Source organism: Sphaeramia orbicularis, chromosome 4 (genome assembly GCF_902148855.1).
Source record: "Sphaeramia orbicularis chromosome 4, fSphaOr1.1, whole genome shotgun sequence".
Classification (NCBI taxonomy): Eukaryota; Metazoa; Chordata; class Actinopteri; order Kurtiformes; family Apogonidae; genus Sphaeramia; species Sphaeramia orbicularis.
The window spans coordinates 1,481,231-1,503,534 of NC_043960.1; the positions used below are offsets into that span (position 1 = coordinate 1,481,231).

The following is a 22,304-nucleotide window of genomic DNA, read 5'->3' on the forward strand; positions in this document are numbered from 1 at the left end:
TTTTGTGGAATGTCCTTTGCAGTGAACAGTTTTTTGTTTTTTTCTTTTACAACTTCATCATTTTTAGGTGTTTGGGTTATTGTATTATTTACATTACTTGTATTATATACATATATATATATATCTTTTATTCTGTTTACTTCTTTGTTCCATTGTTGGTTGTTTGTGGGATGTTTATTGTGATGGGTCAGTGTGTTTTTCTTGTACTGCTGCTGTAGTAACCAAACAATTTCCTGCAAAGGATCAATAAAGTATCTATCTGTCTGTCTGTCTGTCTGTCTGTCTGTTTTTCCATACAGATTAATATTGACATCATTAAAGCATTTCTTAAAGCAGTTGTGAACCTGCCCCCCCCCCCCCCCATCCAGGTGGCATCCCCACAAACACATCCATATAAACACTCATGTATCAAACGGGCAAACAGAACACCAAAAGAACAAAACAAATATACACAAGTACAAAAAACAGACCAAAAAACCCACTCACACCAGTCTGTGTTGATCATTCTGGTCCGAACACCGACATCCTGGACCTCTGGCAGAAAAAATCGTCCCAGTGGTCCGAATATGGGCATTGAGACGACGAGGATGGCAGTCAAAGAAAGAGAGAGAGAGAAAAATACATGAATAAGTAAAAACAAGGAGTCAGGCAAAAGGCAGGCTTTTGTTCGGAGTTCTAAAGTGTGACCAGGTTCTGTCAGATTTACCCTCCAGCCCCTGTGCTGTAAACCTGAGTGCAGTCGACAGGTTTTTAGCGTACCGGCCGACAGGCTGGAAGCTACTGTCGTCATGTGTCTGTTGTCTGTCATCTGTTACAAAACTTTCAATCGTCTTCTTCTCCGAAACTACAATTCCGATTGACTTCAAACTTGGTCTACAGCTTCTGTATGATGATGTCAACAAAAGTTAGAGAAATTATTTGGATCCGGATCTGATCCTGGATTTGGTGCCACCCTGAAAAATGTTCCCATTCTAACAGATAGGAAGTGGATTGATCCAATAAATCAGTATCAATGATATCAAGTGTGAATTTGAATTTTTTACAGATCTGATTGAATATGAGCAAAACATGGACTGTTTCTGTAATAGAATAAATCCACAGAACTGGGGCAGAATAAATGGATCTGGATACATTTACCTAAGCTTTGAATTTGGCCGCTAAGATACAGGGACAGTGGTCCGATTTTTGTTGTTTTTTATAAAGCTGTGGAAGTCTTGGTGAAAGTCTTGTGCACAGACGTGGACAGAAGTAGCTGGTCTTAGGAGGTTAGAGGTGATAAAAGGTTAAAGGTCTGTCGTGCATAGAAGAGGCCACGTGTTAACACGATCCAGACACGCAGTCGTAAAGCTCATTTAATGGACTGAGACCAACTGGAAACGTGTGCTTAAACCAGTATCTGTGATGGTATGGGGGTGCAGTAGTGAATATGGAATGGACACTTTCTAATAAGAACTCTGTTGTCTGTTTTTCCAGAGAGAAGTTGAGTTTGGGAGGGTCCCAGTTAATGCAGATGAAGGACGCTCTGGACCGCTGCGTGGCCTTTACTGGTCAACACTTGGCCTTCACCTCACAGCTCTGACTGGACCGCTGCGTGGCCTTTGCATGTAAGACCATCACAAAGTCCGTTCATTAATGGTCCTGTTTCAGTGACAGGGAAGCTTCTTCTCATGTGCCTTCTGTGACCGGACCTACTCACGTTTTGTTGTTGCTTTGTATTTAAAAAGCGTTTTCGTGTTGGGAAAATGTTTTCCTGAATATTTGCTGAGGTTTTATTTTCACTACAGGCTGTTTTTTTAGAGCTCTAGTTCCAGTTTTTTATGAGCTGTTCTACACTGGGCTGTCATTTCCTCTGGTAAATGACCACTGCAGTTACTTTTAAAGTTGATTTGGTTCAGTTGCTTTGGAGACGTATCTAATATATTTATACTGTAATATTTATTTAGCGACATGCAGCGTGTGGTGACAGCCTAAGTTTGTATTCAATAAATGCAGTTGACTGTTTCATCAGCTCTTTTACAGCGGCTTCACTGCACTGAACGCTTCTGTTTGATAAAACTCACTGCACCTTTTCATCCAGTTTACAGACAGAAAGCCCACTGTTAGCCCCCGCATCATAATAACACATCATTTAGGACGTTAAACACTGAAAATACTCCACACTTCAGACCAGTGTTTTTCAACCTTGGGGTCGGGTTCCCATGTGAGGTCACCTGGAATTCAAATGGGGTCGCCTGAAAATTTCTAGTATTTGATAAAAAAACAACAAAAAAAACTTACTAATAAAAAATCTATGGTGAGTTGACAGAGACAATCCCAATCCATAAAAGACAAACTGTGGTTGTGAAACTGCAGCACTGTGCTTCTGTTTGTGTCACATGTTCACTGTGGTCAGTTTCAGATGCTGCAGCTCTTTCATAATTCATAGTTTCAGTTCTTGTTTGTTCAGTATTAATTGTCCTCCTTATAAATCCCAGCTGGACTGACTGGACAGATCCTGACCTTTAACCTACACCTGGATTTACTGCCTCTGTCCACAATAATAGACATTATATAGACTAAATGTCCACAGTAATAGACATTATATAGACTAAATGTCCACAATAATAGACATTATACAGACTAAATGTCCACAATAATAGACATTATATAGACTAAATGTCCTCTGACATTAACCTGTATTTGAAACATAATATAGCAAACTATTACATGATCAAAAACAAGTTAATTTTGGTAAAAAAAAAAAAAAGTCTCTGTTTTGAATGTCTGGGGTCACCACAAATGTGTGCTGTTAAAATGGGGTCAGGAGCCAAAAAGGTTGAAACCACTGCTTTAAACTTTTACCAAACTGTAAACACAGCCGACAAAAACGCCTGATTAATGAATGATGCAGCTCACTTTCTACGGCTTCATTAAGAGGTTTGTCTCAAATAAAAACAGAAAAACAAAGCCTGGGTTTCAGAAACACCAGTTCATTATCTCCTGCTTCTGCCTCTGGTGTCATCGGAATTTTAATATCCACTCAAACTGGTTTAGGATCAAATAATTCCATAACTCAGTGCAAATTTCCTGAGTTGAAATCAGATACGTTGGTTTCATATTAATGTGCAAATATTAGCATGTTAGCTCAACTACTGTCGTGTAGTTCAGTACAGCTGCAGATTCCTCTGTTTGGTAACCAACGCTCTAAGGGAAGTTTTTTTGTTTTTTTTTAAGTACATCTTTGGAAAAACATTGAGACAACTTTGGGATCCAGATCTGAACCCTCTGAAAAGACGGACGATCACAAACTGTCGACAAACCCAGGCTGTTTGGATGTTTGCACTAGGAGTTGGATAATGAACCAAAAGCAACAAGAAAGTGGTGACGAGCTTTGGTTTTTACACTAAACGTTTGAAGTCTTTCTCATTTAAAACGCGCTGTATTGTTCAGTGTGAACCCAACTTTTTATCATTTAAGGTCTGAGAACATTTTTTACAGTATTGTAATCGTTTTGTCGTCTGTCCATTCAACGACGTAATCGCATTATCTGAAGAATGCACTGACATCTGCACCACATTTATACTGTGGATGCATCTGGGCATGGAGCAGAAGAATATTGAAAACATCACCTGGACCTACTTTTTCAAGGTCAAATGGTGTCAGATGGAGACACGACCCCTTTGTTGGGGTGAGATGTTTACTTGAAACAGGCTCATGCAGTTCTAATATCTGAGTACTTTCAAATATAAATATGTATGGAAGAAGTTTTACACAAAGACAGTCTAATGTAAATTATAGGGCAGTAACTTTCAGCAGAATTTTACTCTATATTTTTACAAATTCTTTTGCAAACATGCTCTAAATCATGGCTGGATAATCCTGGTCCTGGGGGGCCGGTATCCTGCATGTTTTAGATGTTTCCCTGTTCAACACAGCTGCTTCACATGATCAGCCTGTCATCAGCTGTGCAGAAGAATGACCATGACCTTCAGGTGAGCTGGAAGAGGGAACGTCTAAAACATGCAGGACACTCAGGACTGCCCAGCCCTGCCGTGAATGATCAGCTGTGTTCCATTAGAATTAACAGTCTGTCTTTATCAGTGTATTTCACCTGCAGCGCTCACTGAAACACACCCTGTTCATCCCATCACCAGCTGAAACATGCAGGACGCCCATCTGCACATGCACGACGCTAACTACTGAAACAAACTGCCTGAAATGTGTTGTCAAAGACTTCTGGAGTCATTCTGCCCTGCAGATGGGTTAATTGTGTTCACATTTTTAATCAGATTAATCATGATGATGGGTTAATTCGCACTGACAGCCCTAAAAAATAATACAATTATGTGAGAATTTATGCTGAAGAAATAATAGATTTTTGGAAGAAATTTTTATTTACTGTTTGTAGGGTTTCTGAGGACCTGCCTACATAAGACCCCCCCCATCCCAGATCCATCATCTTCGTTAGTATATACTCGTTAGACCTCAGTGACGTTATGTTTAAGGGGTGTTTTTTCCTGCAGCGCTCGTATCGTGGTCCACGTTTATCGTGTGCACTGTGCTGCTAATGGACGGTGTGAGTGAGCGCATGTGAGGACATGTGTGTGGAAGGTGACTAAGGGGATTAGAGGCAGGTGACGCTCACAGGCTGAGATTACATCTGCTGCCGCTGTGACACACATAGGCTAAAGCGTCAGACGTCACAGGAAGCGGAGGTGGAGGGGAACAAGGGCAAGGAGACGGACGAGGGCAAGCCATTAGAAAATACTCGCTCATCACAAAGGTTTAATATCAGGGAACTGAGTGTTTTCTGTAGCTTTTGTTTACATTTATGATGGTTCCGTTACATAATTTGAAATGTCAGGTATAAATGTAGGTTAGCTCATCTCATCCCAAACAGACGTTTTCTCTGCCCGTACACAGCAGAAGTGTGTGACTGAAGTAATAGTTTCTATTTTCATCTCATCCCTCATCTATTTTATTTTTTATTTTTTAGGCAAGACAAGTTTATATGTATAGCACATTTCATGTACAGGACAATTCAAAGTGCATTACATAAAATATAAAAGCATCACAGGAGAGGCTAAAAAATACATTTAAGATGAGAGAAAATTAAAATATAAAAACATTAAAGTTAAAATAGACAAAATCATTAGTAATAAAATGTGATTTTAAAGTTCATTTAAAAGACATTTAAGAGTTTAAGGTTTAATGTTCTGTTTGTGAGAAATAAAATAAATATAATTAAAATTAAAATAATGTTTTGCCTAAATCCTCAGTTTCTGGTCAAATATTTTATGTTTCCTGAAAAAATGACTGGTAATTATTTTTGGAAGTTGACGATCTCTGTCTTTCTTAACTTTTGCATCAGTTTATGGTCTGCGTTTGTTTCATCTAAAAGCAGCCCAGAGGAAAACTGGTCCAGTAGCTCTGTGTAAATAAGGCTTGGCTTTGGTCAAATGGAAAAGATGAACATAGAAGTGGCAGCGAATCGTCAGCTTGTCCCTGCTTCCTGTGTCGACCCAGTAAGTGTCTTTTTGCTCCGACTGTCAGGTGTGTCAGATGAGATTATCAGAGACGAGCCGGTGAATGAGTTGAATGTGACTAAGCATCTAGGAAGGGATTTAACCGACTGACGGGTGGCCATTGAAGTCCGAGGTCGCGCAGATGCAGCGAGCTCAGCTGGTCTTGGGTTTAACGCCGCAGTGGCCCAGAGTGACTGTCGCTGTCCCTTCCTTCTGAGGTCTGTTAGCCAGCTTAGTATAATCTCTCCTAAAAGACACTTAGAGGAGCAGAAAAAAAAAAAAAAAAAAAAACTGGCTTAGTGAGGTAGTCCCAGAGGAAAATGGCAGCAGTGAAAGCTTAGACAGCAGCGATGGGGATGCTGTAATTATATGAGACTAAGAGCAGGACCGGCTCGAGCCCCCGCATCCATTTCTTAAAACCACAGCCAGCAGTTAAATCCTGTTCGCCTCTTGAGCTGAACCCTAAAAACCACCATTTTAGACCAATACGAGGACGAGAAACTGAACTGACTTCATCTTGAAGAAAAAGAGCTGAAGACAAAACTGATTTAAATGGTTTATTAATTAAGAAATGTTACAAATGTGATATTTTCTCGTTCTAACATTCCTTCCAGAAGAGTTTGCCAATGCCTGACACTTTAAAACACAAGAGAAAAAAAAAAAAGGATTTTCAGTAAACTGCATCTCTACATACATCAGTTGTTAAATCACAATAACAAAAGTTTGGTTAGCAGAAGCATTGTGCGTGTGTGGTGTGTGCACAACAAATGAACTAAAAAAACTGGCACTGGTTAGATTGACTCAAGCAGTCTGCTACTACTTCTTATTGGTAAATTAGCAGTGTATAAAAAATATAAAAAAGGCCATTTAAGATTCAGAAAAAGCAATTCAGCTGTAGTTTAAAATGACACAAAAAGCCATGACAGGTGTTTCTCCACTCGCACGCTGAGTAAGGCTTCAAACTGCTGACCTTTAAATGTGAGTAAAATTACTTTTCCACAACAGAAATATTCTTAAATAAACTTAACTTTCACAAATCAAATCACTTCAGACTGCCACCGTTCGAGTGACCGAGTAGCTTGTTCATCTAAAAACCCTCAAAGAAAGTGACAAAACCTTTCGACTCTAAGAGAAGAAAAAGCACTAAATGTGTATTTTCATGTTGGCATATGACAAAAAATAAGGAAGAAATAAAATATGTACAGCACAAAAACATTGTATGCAATATGCAAAGGCGTCATGTTGCTTTGGGCAACAACCCAATCCCTCCCCACCCTCCCCATCAAATATAAGCCAGTCTTCACTGAAGACCCCTCTCCCCCCCTCCCCCCTTCGTCCCCACATAACTCCGCTCATACACACAGAACATCACGAAACACGATTACGTCACTAAGCCTGTTAGTTTGGAAAAAGGTGAAGCACTGTGAAACTCCCAACCCCCCTCCCCCGCCTCTTCCTCCCTCCCACCCACCTCCTCGTCTCCCCCCTCTTCAGTCAGAGAGGGGAGACGAGGCCTTGGCGCAGTCGTTCCACTCGTCCATCTCCGGACTGTACACCTCGATCGTGTTGAGGAACTCGTTTCCGTCAAAGCCGCCCACAGCGTAGAGGACGTCGCCCAACATGGCCACTCCTGCGTTGCTGCGTGAAGACGTCATGCTACCCAGCATCCTCCACTCATTGCGGGCGGGGTCATACACCTCCACGCAGCGGAGCGCGTGGGAGCCGTCGAATCCGCCGACAACAAACAGTTTTCCTGGAAAGAGAGGAGGAAGCATTAGAAAACAGCTCAGTAAAATGGTTTTCCAGTAGTGATGAAGTGATTCTTTAAGTGGTCTGGTGATTTACAGACTGTGTGTAGGTTATTTTGTCAGTAGAGCACAGAAGAAAGTTACTTAAGCAAAGAGAGAGAGTGCAGATAAGTGTTCTTGAAGTTCAGCAGGTTTGTATCATTTCTTAAAGGAGTGATTTTTAGCTCTTTTAAATGGAATTCTGCATTCTAACCCTAACTCCCTGTGGTCTCCATAAACTGTAAATGCTCTGCTTGGCTCTGAATTCTTCATTCATGCAGCTCCACAGGTCCATCTGCAACACTGTTTCTGACTAATGACACCACAAAGGTGGTTTGGAGCGCTGGCCCTTTAAATGCACAGGAGACCCTTCAGGCCCTGCCCCCTCCAGGTTGTTGGCTGTGCTTTCTGTCCTGTTCAGCCACTTGTGTTCAGTAATACAACCAACAACTGAACATTTGAGGTAATGGGCTCCAAGTTTGGACATATTTTCAGTTTTTACTCCAACCGCTGCTGCTGACAAACGATTATGTCGAACTGGAGAAATGTTTGTCTGAAGTCTGGACCTTATATGTGCAAATGTCATGACGTAACTAGTTATAAAACTTAACAAATTAAGCAGAAATTCAAACAGGTTGTAGAAATCCACTCAATTTTTACCCAAATGAATATAAAGATAGCTTTGCAGCAGCTGGAGAGTTCAAATTCAAACTGTATTATCTATTAGGGTCCAAATACACAAAGAAATGAATCAAAAACTAATACAAGTGGGTTTAGTAAAATATGACCCCTTTAAAATTTGTCAAATAAAAATTAAAAAAAAGAAGATGACACCAACATTACGTAGAAAATTAACCATGAACTGCTTTTACTCTTCAATGAAACCACATTTCCATTAACCGCTATTTTCCACATTAACGATTGGGTGACGTCTGGGAGGGTCGATCTTTGTGACCGTGGTGGACCCACCTGCATGGACAGCGACGCCAGCCCCCCTCCGAGCCACGTTCATGGGGGCTATGAGGGTCCAGGTGTTGTTCTCCGGGTTGTAGCGTTCCACAGTGTTCAGGCAATTCCACGACTCCGCCCCTCCGATCACGTACATGAAACCCTCCAGCTCACACACCGCTGCCTGGTGCCTCCCTGAAAACCAGGTTTTAATGAGTACAACCATTTTTACGGCGTCAGGTTGCGTTACACAGCTCCCCTTCAGTAAAAACAAACTGAAAAGGTCTATTACATAACGCTGCTGCGACAACCTAATTTGAACCTTTACGTAATAAACGACATTTGTTTATCCAGAAAAATAAGACCTTCGAGCCCCTTTGTCAATGTCGGTGGATGCTCTGAGTGTGACATAGGACTGAGCGGACACCTACTGATGTTAAGAGGAGCACAGTTGGACCAGGTTTTGGTCACGGGGTCAAAAGCGTCACAGTTCTTCAGGCCCTTCTGCCCGCAGGGGTCCGACCCTCCCACAACGTAGAGTTTGTTGTTCAAGGAGCAGACGCCTTAAAAAGAAGAGACGGGATTGAGCATGAACAGAAAATGAGTCATAACTAGAAAAGGGACCGACGTCCTGTGGCAGGATGGACCCACCTGCATTGCAGCGGTTTGTCCTGAGCTCTGGCACCTGGACCCACTCATCAGCATGTGGATCGTACGTCTCCCCGCAGCTCAGCTCATCAGAATGTCCATTTGAACCTCCAATCACGTAGAGTTGACCCTGAGAGGAAGGTACAGAGCCATTAGACCGGGATTCATCACCACTTGCACTTAAATGCAATCGATTCGCTTTACGTATGAGGACCTAAAGGACGTATTCATCAAGTTAACAAATTAGAAACTGAATTATCTGGCCTGTGGATTTAGAGACCAGTGAAACTTGTATGAACAGTTGGTGGGGACCATTAGGCCAAAACTCAACAAATCACTTATTGTCGTGATAATAAAACAGATAAAGGTTTACCATCAGCACAGCCATCTGGAAGCGAGCCCTTGGAGTCCGCATGGGAGCGATGAAGGTCCAGCGGTCCTCTTTGGGGTCGTAACACTCCACAGTCCTCAGACACTCCTCTCTGTTGTAACCTCCTGCAGGACGATCACAAAGCAGGTTATCTTTAGTACACTGGTCCCAGAATAAATATCCAATTTATCCCAACCCAACAATTACATAAGATTTAATTGAATAATTTATTGCAGCTACTTGAGAAACAGGATCTGTAGACGTTCTATTTGTTGTCTTTTAGTGCATGTTTCTGTGCAAACCTGCTGCGATGAGTCTTCCGTTCAGGCCTGCGGTGCCCAGGCCAGAGCGAGCGTAGTGCATTGGGGAGAGCGGGTGCTCTTCCAGCTCCTCCGGCTGGGCCTCGAAACTGAGGCTTTTCATCAGGCAGGGGGTGGCAGAGGGGGAGGTCTGGGGGCTGCTTCGGCCATGCAAGAAGATCACACACAGCACTCCATCCAGCACAGCAAGACACAAGTAGGTGTTGTCTGGAGGGGGGATTAACATAAGGATTATTCACACATTTTTCTTACGCAACAGACGACCTTTGCTCATGGGACCGTGCGATGCGTTTACATGCACATAGTGCCTTACTTGTGGTCTTCTCAGAGGCGATGTACTTCCACTCTCTCCTGGCGGTCTGTTTGGTGGCATTCGCTGCTTGGTTCGAGGGCGACAGGCTTCCTGAGGAGCTGCAGCTCATCTGTCTCTGGGTGCTTTCCCGCACAGGTTTCTTCTGCAAGAGCACAATGCAGCTACAGAAGCCGAGCTTTCGCCACAGGCCCACGGTGGCCGACACGCCACGTCATTATACCCCAACCTACCCTCCATCCTGCCGAGCTACAGGTCACATAATCTATACTAACCCTATCTGAGAATGTTTGGATACCACTGGAAGCCAACAACACAACACTGCAAACTCCAGACCCAGGCTTCGATCAGGTCTAACGGCACACAGTTCAGTCACAACTCAAAACAACAACACAACTCTGAGGCTGAGGTCACACCCACATTCCCTTAAAAAACGCCAAAATGGTTTGATATGTGCTCAACAGCATAGCCAGGCAGGAATTAAAGTTCTTTTCTAACCCACTGACTTTAATCTTAACATTGTGGTGACATTAAATGAGGCACATCTACTCTAGCCAGGCACAGGCTGTGTGGTGGTTTTACGCATGGCCAGGCAAACGTTGCACAATACAACTGAACACTGCCAAGCAAAATGTGAGACTTCACTCCAGTGAAGCCAGGCACAAGCTGTTGAGTACCTGCACAAACTGAAGGTGGTCCTCCTCTCCACCAAACACCTCACTGTGCCCCTCAATCACCAGCCCTCCATCCACCAGCTTATGGTCAGGTGAGTAGTACAGCGTTTGCACCTGCAAGACAGACAGGAACAACACACCCATGTGGCTGTCTCCATGGCAACACACTAAGAGCCCCAACACACTGGGGTGAATGGAACGAGGAGGAGGAGGAAGGGGGCAGTGCTGTTTAGAGGAAGAGGGGGGGAAGGGATGAAGCCGTGGCTCTTCAGCTGCTTGGGTGGAAACCTTCCCTTAAAAAAACACACACTGTTGCCACTGCACAGTGGATTAAGCGTTCAAGTTCAAGAAGTTATGCCATGAATCTGACAGTGGATCTCCTTAATTTGCATCTAAAAAAGAAGGAAGAATAAAAAAAAAAAAAGGAAGCATCTGGAAAGATCTTCTGTGAAGTCTGTAGAGGAGGAAGGGGAGGGGCTGCTTGTGGCCCCTTTTCCTCCTCTGCTGCTTGGAAACCGGTCCTCTAGCTGAAGTTGGTCATTGTGACGGCAGCACAATAGGCAGTCAAATCCAGATGACAAGTCAGTAGCAGCTACTGATGAATAGTTTAGCAGTTTGCAAAGATAAACTGAGATCAGGCATTGTGCCTCTTGGTGGAAAATTCCACGTTTTTGTTTTTTTTTTTATTAATTTTTTGTTAAGGCAGTAAAAGACTGTCTTTTCCATCTGTGTTCGGTTTTTCACGTATGCAACATTTTTTTCAAAATGCCACTTGTGCAATTTAAAGCATTTTTTTCCACTTTAATTATGTTTTTATTTTTAACTTAATTTCTCCAAATCTTTCAAAGCACATTGTTGCTGTTGGTCTGTACTATTTAATTATAATTTGAGGGAAACAAATATGAAGTTGCTGGAAACTGAAGTTCCACCTCAGGTTTAGAATTCATCTGTATTCAATTCATTCTGTATTCCTCAGCACTACTGCGTTTGTGCTGAGGAAGTCGATATGCCTGTGTAAAGCTGTTCTGTATCTTCAAATGGCCTCTGGATGGGAAAGCTGTGTGAGCATGTGCAGGTACTGAAGTGGCCTTTGATTAAGTGCGTTTATTGCTAAAATGTCTGGGTGCAATGTGTTCTGGTAAATGTAAAAGAGGATGCATCTGTATATGTGGCATGGACAGATGGGAGCGCAGTGTTGCTTGGCTGCAAAGAGAGGCTGCTGAGAGGTAGAGTGCTCCTCTCCTCCCTCTCTTTTTCTCTGACTCATTACCCTGGTGGCTCAGTCCTGGATCCTCAGTCTGGTCTCCTGCTGCTGCTAATAAACCTACAGGAGAGATAAATCAACGGGGAGGAGGGCCCGTTAGTGCTGGAGTGACAAACAAACATGCACTTGCTCAGATAGTAAAGTGAAACAACACAATCAAGGGTCAGACCTTTGAGAACCTGTTTTTGCGTTTCGGACGACAGAACCACTTTTACCTCAGGATGGGGTTGTGTGTAAACCAGCCGCACACCCAAAAGAAAAGAGTGGAAATAAAAAAAAAAAAAAAAAACACAAGAGCAAACAGACAGCTCTTTTTGGCTCACCTCTAATTTGTAGTATGGTTCAGGGGGTACAGAGTTTCTTACTGCAAAAACCTCAACAAATCAGAGGAAAACAAAGAACAGTCCTGACATGGCAGCATGACAGTCGCATGCTACTTCTACTTCAGCCCCCTGAATGACTTCTTAATGTCAAAAACAGGAGGGGTCAGAGGGAGGGGAAGGGGCAGGGTGGGAGTGGACATCGGCCTGAGAGTGCAGGCTACAAGGCCCGATACTGACCTCTTCCATCAGCCGTTCCAGTTGGTCTCCGTTCTCCCAGAGGCTACGCTGCACCCAGCTGAGCACCTTCGAGTACAGCTTCCCATTGCTCGGCAGAGTCAGGTTGTCTTCTAGCATTACTTCTAACTGTAAACAGAGCGGGTGACGCAAGAGTTAGATTCACACATTGTAGGAGAGAAGCGTCTAAGGAAATTAATACGATGACCTTTATGAAGTGAAACATGAAGCCACCGGCTGATCTTATTTGTTCTGTAGAAATGCTTATTAAATTGCCTCAGGGATGTGATAGTATCAGCAGAGATGCTCAGGAACACGTGTAGCTCTACCCTAGTGTTTGCCAGTTACAAACCTTTTTTAATACCATTATCATTCAATTTAAGATATTATATCCCATTACAGTCTCAGTGTGAATCCATTTATGAGGAGATGGCAGGCGTTCGCTGGTGGCTTCCTAATATGAGATGTGTCTTGGAGTGGGCTTTAAATTCTTCATTTTTAACCACACACTAAATAACATTTTAAGGCCTGTCACAATGGTATTTGGAAGAAGGCCTAAATTCCAGGTAATTTCAGTTTTAACATTCAAGGCACAGCAGAAACCCAATATTTAATGTCAGTGTGTTTAAAAAAAAAAAAAAAAGAAAACATCACTGATGATAACCATTTGCATTGGAGGCCCCGTAGAATAGCTGTTTGAAGTTGTACTGAGTGTTTATTCTTTAGTCCCATACTCTAACCCACCTACGCTGGACCTGTTGCATATATTTAAAGCTCTCTGACCTAAATACATTGTCAGCTGGTTCTACAAAGGTGTCTTCATAAGAGTTGGTAATCTTTTGTCAGGTAAAAATACAAGCTTAATCCAGTACACGTTATTCAACCTGAGACCTCCACTGGTGTCTATTTTTAGTCCAAGAGGATACGGGGACAAAGACGACCACTAAGAGTGGCTGCTAGAGATTATAATTAATTGGCTGGAACAAGCTGTCACTTCTAATTTTTTAAACACTACCAATCTATGCTTAAAAGACATGTCACGCTCCATAGTCTGGTGTGTGTAAGGGTTTACCTTGAGACGGGGAAGTTTGAGGAAGTCCTCCTGTTCAGACACCTCCAGCAGATGGTCCTGGATGTAGGCGTCCACCTTGGCCAAAACACGGCCGTCTCCCATAGAGCTGGCAAAGTTTCGGAAGGAGATGGCGTTCTGAGAATCCATTTTAGACAGCAGGTAGTCGCCACAAATCTGAGGAATTTTAGAGATCATAAGTAACAATACTCAACAAATTGTAAAAAAAATAATCACAGAATAGTACAAGAAAAGTCATACCTGTTTGACTCGTTCCATCTTGAACCTTTTGGCTGCAGAGTAAACTTCCTTAACCAGCTCCTTATCTGCTTTTAGCCTGAGCACAAACAAAAAAAATAGGATTAATTGTTTTAAATATGAAGACTTCCAAGTAATATCTCAAGTGCAGTTTATGCCAGATGTTTACTAACTGAGCAGTGTAGGCGTAGTTGAGCAAGATCTCCACAGCGTCTGGGTGCAAGTCCTCAAAAGTGACATGAGACACTCCGTGAGGCTCAAGGTCACTATTAAAGATCTCAAACAGGTAGGGGCTGCAGCACGCCAAAACAGCACGGTGAGCCATCAACTCGTGACCGCACACCTGAATAAACACAACAGAACAGATCGATCATGTGATGAGACTGACCTGGCTCACAGGGAGAAACACATGACATAATGTTTATTAAAAAGAGAAAGAAAGCTGTACACAACAGGAGGGCGTTAGGTTATTTGGAGTCTGAGGAAACTAGAAATAAACAAACTATACAGATTTCATCAGAAGTACTTGTTATATTAGCTCTTACATGGTGGGAACAGGTTGTGACTGTTTCCTGTTATGTTTCCTTTTCTCCTCCATCTTAAGTTTTGTTTAAATCTAGTAGAACTCGCATAGATTTTACAACAAAACCAATTAATCTGTGCTGTAAATCTGAGCTGCTAAGAGATTACGTTGAACCCTCCAGGTTGTTCTGACATGTCATGCGTTTCCAACTGCTTCAGATCCTCCAACGTGTTTGTAATTTTTGCCCCCCCGCTGAACCTCCTCACTGCTCTGCTCTTAGGTTTCACAGAATGACTCAGTGACTTCTCAGAACAAGTGGCTCATGTGAGATATGTGCAGGAAGGAATTAAACTGTACCTGCAGTCTAACGTCGCAGAACTGACCACTCTTCCTCAAAGCGTTCATTTTGGCCACGGTGGAATCCAGGAAACTTTCATCCTCAAAGATTAAATAACCGTTTGGAATCATCTTGATAAATTTTAAATGGTATGCCTGAGGAAAAACAGGAGAGAAATATTTCATCAAGTATGTAGATGGGAAACGATACCCAGCATGCTTGTCTGCTGTCCATCATGCATTCAAGCAGTGCAACACAGCTTCATTAATTGATGACAAGAGAGGGGATTAGGATTAGGTGCCTACAAATGTGCATTGTGTATCATCTGTTCTATGCATTAGTAATGGTCTTACCTAATAGAAAGCAATTCAGATCCAGGGAAGCAACGCTGCAAGTCGAACAGGAACCAGAACCAGGCAAAGCAGACAGAAGTCACGTCTTCTTCACCCGAGGACAGGGATGGGGAAGTTGTCAGAAGAAATGCCAGCTGACCACACGGGAGTGAGCAGAAGGGAGAGGGGGAGCAGTCGCACCGACAAACTATCAGGCTTGAAGCGACTGTAATCAAGTCCTCGGAAACCCGTTGGCTATAGATCTGTACTTCTACTGTGGTGGTCATACATTATAACCTGGAGAAAAAAAGGAGAGAAAAAAGAAAAAGCTCAGCCATTTTGGATTTTTAAGTGAGGAAAAGGCAAATACCTTATTGAGAAATTCATGCTGCCCATTTCTTGGCATCCGTACAACACAAGCATGAGTCAGATCCACATGGTATACTAATGTAACAGTGCGCATGGGGCGGCGTTTGAAGATCATGCCCTCCCTCTTCCAGTCTTTCACTGTCCCGTCTAACATTCATTTTCCAACTATGCAGCCCACAATGTTGAAAAACAAAACAAAACTGCAACTACAGATCATCTGATTTATGATTAATTTGTGGCGTCATCTGTTCACAATATCATATAAAGCATATGCCTCTGATATTCCTACCTTACAACCCCCTGTATTCAACAGATTGAGATGTCCACACCTGCTGCCATGTCCCAGAGCAAGCAAGACCGTTTAATCCATCTCATGCCTTCAGCTCTGTCTCCACTCCATCTGAGGCAAAGCCCACACCAACTCAATCTTATGACAAACCCCTTCCCTTAGCTCCACCCTATAGGAACCCTTTCATTCAATTGCTGACCTGTAAGGAGAATGCAGGAGGGAACAAGTGGTGACGACCAACTGGTGAAAACACCTGGTGTCTTTTATACTTTATTCATTCAAAACATCATGAATCCTGGTTGGTCATAAGTACCTCCTCTACTGTGTAATCCTGGATCAAATATCCCACCTACACTCATTTTACATCAAGGAATAATTAAGATTTTATTCTTTAAAGTATGGATTACACCAACAGGCACACCCAGGACAGTCCAAACAAAGACACACACACACACACACACACACACAAACAAAAATCTTGCAGCAGAATTTCAGAAAACCAACAGAGTTTTAATGCCAAACCATCAAAACTGTGCCATCTGCAGTTTTAGTCTTGGTGAATAAATTAAACCACAATTGCCAGAGTTTTATCACTATCCCACATGCACAAAAATGGACAAGACTGACCACAGCAGCTGCCACTTAGATTGAAACTGTACCCACATGCCATGTGACAAGACTGATCTGAGTAGACAAGGTTTATGTGTGTATCAACTTCACATGCATCTCAAACTCTTCATGGAACAGTGACTTATTCAAATGCCACGCATGTAGTTAATGCATTTGTCGCTGCATCTGTATCAGAGACATAATTTGGCTATCAGCCTGTAAGTCAATATACAAGTATTTAATGAAAAAACATCCTTAACAGGGTAACAAATGATTACAGAGGGCATTTTAAAATCACTACATGAATATTTCTTTATTTAAGGATCCCCATTAGTCTCTATCAAAGTAGGTACTATTCTTTCTGGGGTCCATTCTCAATATTAAAGTATTACAATTTATACATTGACAAAGCACTAATATTTTAACCAATATAAAATTATTAATGAAAGCATGTGTGTAGATCTTTCCAGACCATGTGCACCAGCTACAGATAGGATTCAATCCAGAGTTATCAGTGGGAATGACAGAGAATGTAAGAGACAGCCTGACAGACATAGGAGGAACAGTATGTCCTTTGTGTACTTCTGGAAATAACCAGTCTTCCCCACAGTCAAACAGACTCAAGGAAACTATATTGAAAAACATTTTTGCCAGCCCAAGGCCATGAAAGATACTTTTGGCTGAAATTCTATTTTCCTGTGTATCAATGAATATGGTTCTTGCAACACGGTATATGCAACAACTTTAAACTTGTCTTCTGTTAAAGTAAGTCTATTCTGAACTATGCCTTTTTCTGTGGCACTTGTTAACATATTGGAAACAAAAAGCCTGTTAGGTGCAGAATGCGTCAGCCTTTAAAAATTAACCATGGGCCCCTATTCCTGTCTAACAGTGAAGATGCATTTTTATTTTACTAGAATAAAAATATCCAAATCAAGCAACCTACTACAGGGTATGCAGGTTTGAAAAAGCCAAATTTAAGATATTTTGAAACATGTCTGGTTAAATTTAAGACCTTATACTCACATAAATAACAGTCCAAAGGGCCTCATAGTTACTGTGTTGAACCAGTCTTAACCATGTTTTGATCTAATGTTACATTTCCATTTGTCCATGACTAATGTTTCTGCTACTGACACTCAGTCTGCTAAAGCTCATACCTGAACCCCTCCACCCATGAATGACTATGGGGGGCTCCACATTTCAGGGTTCCTACAGGTTTCTAAAAGTTAAATTTAAGACTTTTTAAGACTACATAGAACAAAATTTTATGCCCATTTCACAGCCAAACTGGCAAAAATTCATGACACCTAGAATTTAGGAAAATGCCTTTATTTATTCCAATGCCTTGATTCTCATCATTCCGAGTCATTTCTCACTGGGGGCTGCAAAGTTAGTGATAAGTGGCTCATAATTTCAATATAAACTATCAGGCTGGAATGGGTAGATCTGAGTAGACTAACATTACTTTATTTGCAACATGGACATTTCCCTGACACATTTAAACACAAAACAGCAATCAAGTTTATGGCAACATAACGCAAGACCTACCATATCAGATAGGCTACATTTTAAAGAACAAAATCAGATTTGTAAATTCAAGACTTTTGACTTTTTAAGACCCCACGGGAACTCTGGATTCCCATCTCCGCTAGGATAAAATGATCAACACCAATTACACATCAAATGAATTCTTAGAAATTTACAAAGCAAATATAGCAGTATGATTTTTGTGTCTTGGAATTTTAAGGCTTTTGAGTGTCAGATTTAAGGATTTACTATCCATTTTAAGGAGAATTAAGGCCTTCTTCAGGACAATCACATTTAAGACTGAAAAGATCCACAGACTAAATTCACATTGCAGATCCTTTTTTTTTAGCAGCAAATTGTTATTATTATTATTATTATTTATTTTTATTTTTTGTTTTACAGCTGGCTGAAAAGTAATTTGTACATTTTACCAGCAGTCAGTTGAAGTTGCCCTCAAAGCCAGATGTTTCTTCCATCCAAAAAGATGCCAATTAAAATTAAGGGAAAAAAATGTACATGAATCTGGTTAATCAATGGAAAAGGCAGATGTGTTAACCTAGCAGACAGAGTGGAGTGCTGGAAGGCAGACTTTTATGGGCTTATACTCAAGAACAAGGGCAGGGCGCTCAAATACAATCCATTACTATAGCGCTGAACAGCATTTACAGTGTGGCTGGCATGGAAAGCTATAATTCATCTCGTCTGTGTGTGGATGGAAGGAACACTGACCCAGTTTTGAGGAGTTATGCAACATCTGGCCAAAGATGCCTTTGTGACTGCTCAAAACCTCAACTCCTCCACATGGTTTGGTCCAATGCTGCTCTCAACGTCCTACCATCTTACACTTAACTCAGTGTTCTGCCAGGCAAACCACACCTTCAGTTCTTCAGAATTTATTTATCAGAGTGTATGCCTTAATAACAAGTGTAATTTAATAATAATTCACCATAAACTGATAAGACAGTCTTATGTAATGTAACATTTATTCTAGAGACTATCAAATGCTATTTCAAGGATAAAAGGCCACAAAACCTGCTGTGATAAGCAAGTCACATAGTCTGCACACTATATCTCTCAGGAAGTGGTTGCCCTTTTTTTTCTGGAGTTTTCCACATTGTTTGTGAGGACATAAGTAGCTAGATGAGATCAGCGAGTAAACAGAGCAACACAAAACGGCATAGAAAACACAGTGAGGTGTACAGGAGGATTTCTGGTCACACACATAGGAGAACCAAGAGACAAAAGCAACAAAGAGAAAAAGTGACACTGCTCGACAACTTTTAGCTCTGAATGCACTCTCTCCATTTTTCCATCCAATTAGTCAGGACAAGGTCTGACTGAACAGTCAATGCTTGTTAGACACCCCTCCGGTGGTGAAGATAGGCATTGCTGGGGATTTCACAGTGAGTGTGTGGAAATTTACAGCTCGAATGAAGCACATGGTGACAACAATTTAGACACAGGCTGACAATAGCAGAACAGAGTAGTAAAACAGACACTGAGTGGCTCAAACAGAACAGCCATGGGAACAGTAAAAATGAATGAAAAATGATAAAACAAAAAAAACAAACAAAAAAAAAAAAAGATTTTCATTAAAATATAAAAATTAAAAGTGCGACTATACGATATGTTTTATTGCCTAAAGGTGATGCAGACAGACTTTTGTTTAATACAATTTCTCTGGCTCAATTTGGGAATTTCCACGTGGGGATTAGCCTGAGGAACAGGATTTTCCACCTGATACAAATATGACCAGTCAACTGACAGACTGGGGGCACTTTCGACAATATCAATCGTTAAAAATCGGCCGAACCATTTCCCTTTAGTAGACAATCGATACAGCACATTCACAAGCAACAAACAGGTCATCAATATGATTTCACACACTGGTCACAGATCATAAAACGGAGGACACAAGGCACCACATGGAGAATGAGTAAAGGACAGGATGTACTCCTGCTGGGTCTCCCACCCTGGCATCCCCCAGTGGGCACGTCTTATGATTGGATGTTTGTCTATTCGCTGCAGAGTAATGCCATTCACCAGCCTCCTCCTCCTCATCTTCCTCCTCCTCCTCCTCCTCCTCCTCCTCATCATCATCATCATCATCATCATCATCATCATCATCATCATCATCATCATCTTCTTCCTCCTCCTCCTCTGGTTGGAGTAGTGAACCAGGGCCATGATGTCTGGCTGTGGGCCAGGAGTCATATAGGGTGTATACATACATCCTGCCACCAGAAACTGGGTCAGGTCCGACAGCCCCCTCCAGAGTGTGATTAACCCGACTTTTACACGGATTACACATGCAGTCAATATGAATATGTTAGTTTTAGAGCCATGAGGGTGCAGATGGAGTCATGCAGCTAGTAACTTGACGGCAGAATCAGACAGAGATGTAAGCTAGTGCGTGTTAGCATTAGCATGTCAACCTGCTGCTTCGCTAAGATGGACTGAAGATAAGGACACTGGACGGGAACGACCACATAACAACGATTTAACCTTTAAAAAAAAAAAACATCCCCATGGGCCAACCGGATACCTGAAAATCACGTACGAGTCAACTGAAAGTCCGCGCAGTTCCACCTGAATGCCGCGGTTTGTGCGCGACACTGCGCGCGCCACTTCACATTTAACGTTCCATCGCTCGCGGCGTTTCAAGCCCAGTCTGAGCACGAGCCGCCGCTGTCTCCGGTTTGACTGTGAGCACGCACTCCATCTGAGTGGATCTACCATGGACACAACACCGGCTACCCGGTCCCCGGTGACAGACTTAACGGTACTCCACATGTGAACAGCTAGCGTTAGCACGACAAAGGCACCACACACACACACACACACAAGGCTTACCTGAGGCGATGGACAACAGACGATATTAGACATATTTAATGTAAATTCAGAGTTGTTTGTTTCGGGTTGGAGTAAAGACGCGACGCGGCTACAGGCACGGCTTGTGGCGCTGCTGTGTGTCCGGTGGTCGTCGGTAGAAGTACGTCCTTTCTCCGTGTGGACAGGACCGGCTCTGACACAACGGGCGGCTGGCTGGGGGACGGGGAGGCGCGCTCCCGACAAAAAGCGCTGCGCACGCCACGCCGCCTGTGACGCACGAGTGGGCGGGGCCACTCCGCCCTCAAGGGGCTGTGAGAGTGATGAAACCCAGACAGCAACACACAACACAACACACAACACAACACACCAAACCTGCAAAATACACACAGTTTAAGTCACACACCACATGATAACTGAATGTAAGCCTGTTTTACATATTTTATTCACCAAGAGAGCAGCAGTGAGCGCATTGTTAACAGGGCAACTGTGGCTACAGATGTAGTTTACCACCACCAGAGGGGAAATGTGAGAGCAAATGAAGAATGGGTCAATAATGTAAAGCGCTTTGGGTGTCTAGAAAGGCACTAAATAAACCCAATCCATTATTATTATTGTTATTATTATTATTATGAATATTGTTTGGTAAATACCATATCCATAAATATAGTGTTGAACATAACCCCCAGTTTACACAGACTCCTGGCTGAATTTGAACAGTAAATATTTATTTATTTATTTATTTATTTATTTGACAGGGAAAATGCAGTCAAACATAATTGCAGCTGATGTGACACATAGAGATTTTATAGCTCAGCATTTTTCAACCTTGGGGTCGGGACCCCACGTGGGGTCGCCTGGAATTCAAATGGGGTCACCTGAAATTTGTAGTAATTGATTAAAAAAAACAAAACAAAAAAAACCCTTACTAATAAAAAAATAAATGGTGAGTTGACAGAGACAATCCCAATCCATAAAAGACAAACTCTGAGTCTGAAACTGCAGCACTGTGGTTCTGTTTCTGTGTCAAATGTTCACTGTGGTCAGTTTCAGATGCTGCAGCTCTTTCATAATTCATAGTTTCATTTCTTGATTATTCAGTGTTAATCGTCAGCCTTGTAAATACAAGCTGGACTGACTGTACAGATCCTGACCAAGGAAAATAAAATTCTCACTTTGTGCAGTAATCTACACCTGGATTTACTGCCTCTGTCCATAATAATATACATTATATAGACTAAATGTCCTCTAAAATGAACATTAACACATCCGCTTTGAATGTCTGGGGTCACCAGAAATGTATGATGTTAAAATGGGGTCATGAGCCAAAAAAGGTTGAAAAACACTGGTATAGCTAGTGCTAATTCTCAACTCCAGTCCCCGGTTGGACTTTTCCACAACATTGCACTACAATATAAAATATACATCATTTTAAACAATCATACCATACAATTCAATAATCCAGTGTTGTGTTTATATGATATGAGGCTTTCATTCATTCACTCACTCACTGTTCCACACAATATTTACAGATGAGAACAGTTGTATTTTGTCTTTGACCAGGTTTTGGTTCTGGTGGTGAACATCTTAAACTCTGAGATGGATTTTATTTCTCATGGCAGTGAGTTCCAGAGTTTAATACTCTTACATTATTATTAAGCTTATAGACTCCCCCAAATGTGATAAAACTGTCAAACTATATGAATAACTTTTTAAAGAGAACTAATGTTTAAGAATCTCTGTATGTACTTGCTTGTTTTTGTTTGTATGTTCAGAT

The 22,304-nt window shown here is 41.9% G+C and overlaps 2 protein-coding genes across 5 annotated transcripts in view; one reads left to right on the forward strand and one right to left on the reverse strand.

Annotated features, from left to right (window-relative positions):
* Positions 1–2,004, forward strand: part of swt1 (SWT1 RNA endoribonuclease homolog) — a 45,890-nt gene extending 43,886 nt beyond the window's left edge. For all 4 annotated transcript variants that reach the window (XM_030133229.1, XM_030133228.1, XM_030133227.1 and 1 more), the window contains exon 17: positions 1,474–2,004. In XM_030133229.1, coding sequence (XP_029989089.1) covers positions 1,474–1,579 — 106 coding nt within the window. In that variant the 3' untranslated portion in view covers positions 1,580–2,004. The remainder of the gene's footprint in view (positions 1–1,473) is intronic.
* Positions 2,005–6,047: 4,043 nt separating this feature from the next.
* On the reverse strand, positions 6,048–20,751 carry ivns1abpa (influenza virus NS1A binding protein a). The gene is made up of 15 exons (XM_030133231.1): positions 20,552–20,751; positions 14,923–15,198; positions 14,590–14,724; positions 13,883–14,052; positions 13,713–13,788; positions 13,455–13,628; positions 12,386–12,511; positions 10,565–10,675; positions 9,891–10,032; positions 9,560–9,784; positions 9,261–9,382; positions 8,891–9,017; positions 8,671–8,802; positions 8,261–8,434; positions 6,048–7,257 (listed from the first exon to the last, which is right to left on the reverse strand). Exons 3-15 carry the CDS (start codon positions 14,698–14,700, stop codon positions 6,995–6,997), a joined length of 1,953 nt encoding a protein of 650 aa, XP_029989091.1. The 5' UTR covers positions 14,701–14,724; positions 14,923–15,198; positions 20,552–20,751; the 3' UTR covers positions 6,048–6,994.
* Positions 20,752–22,304: the final 1,553 nt, after the last annotated feature.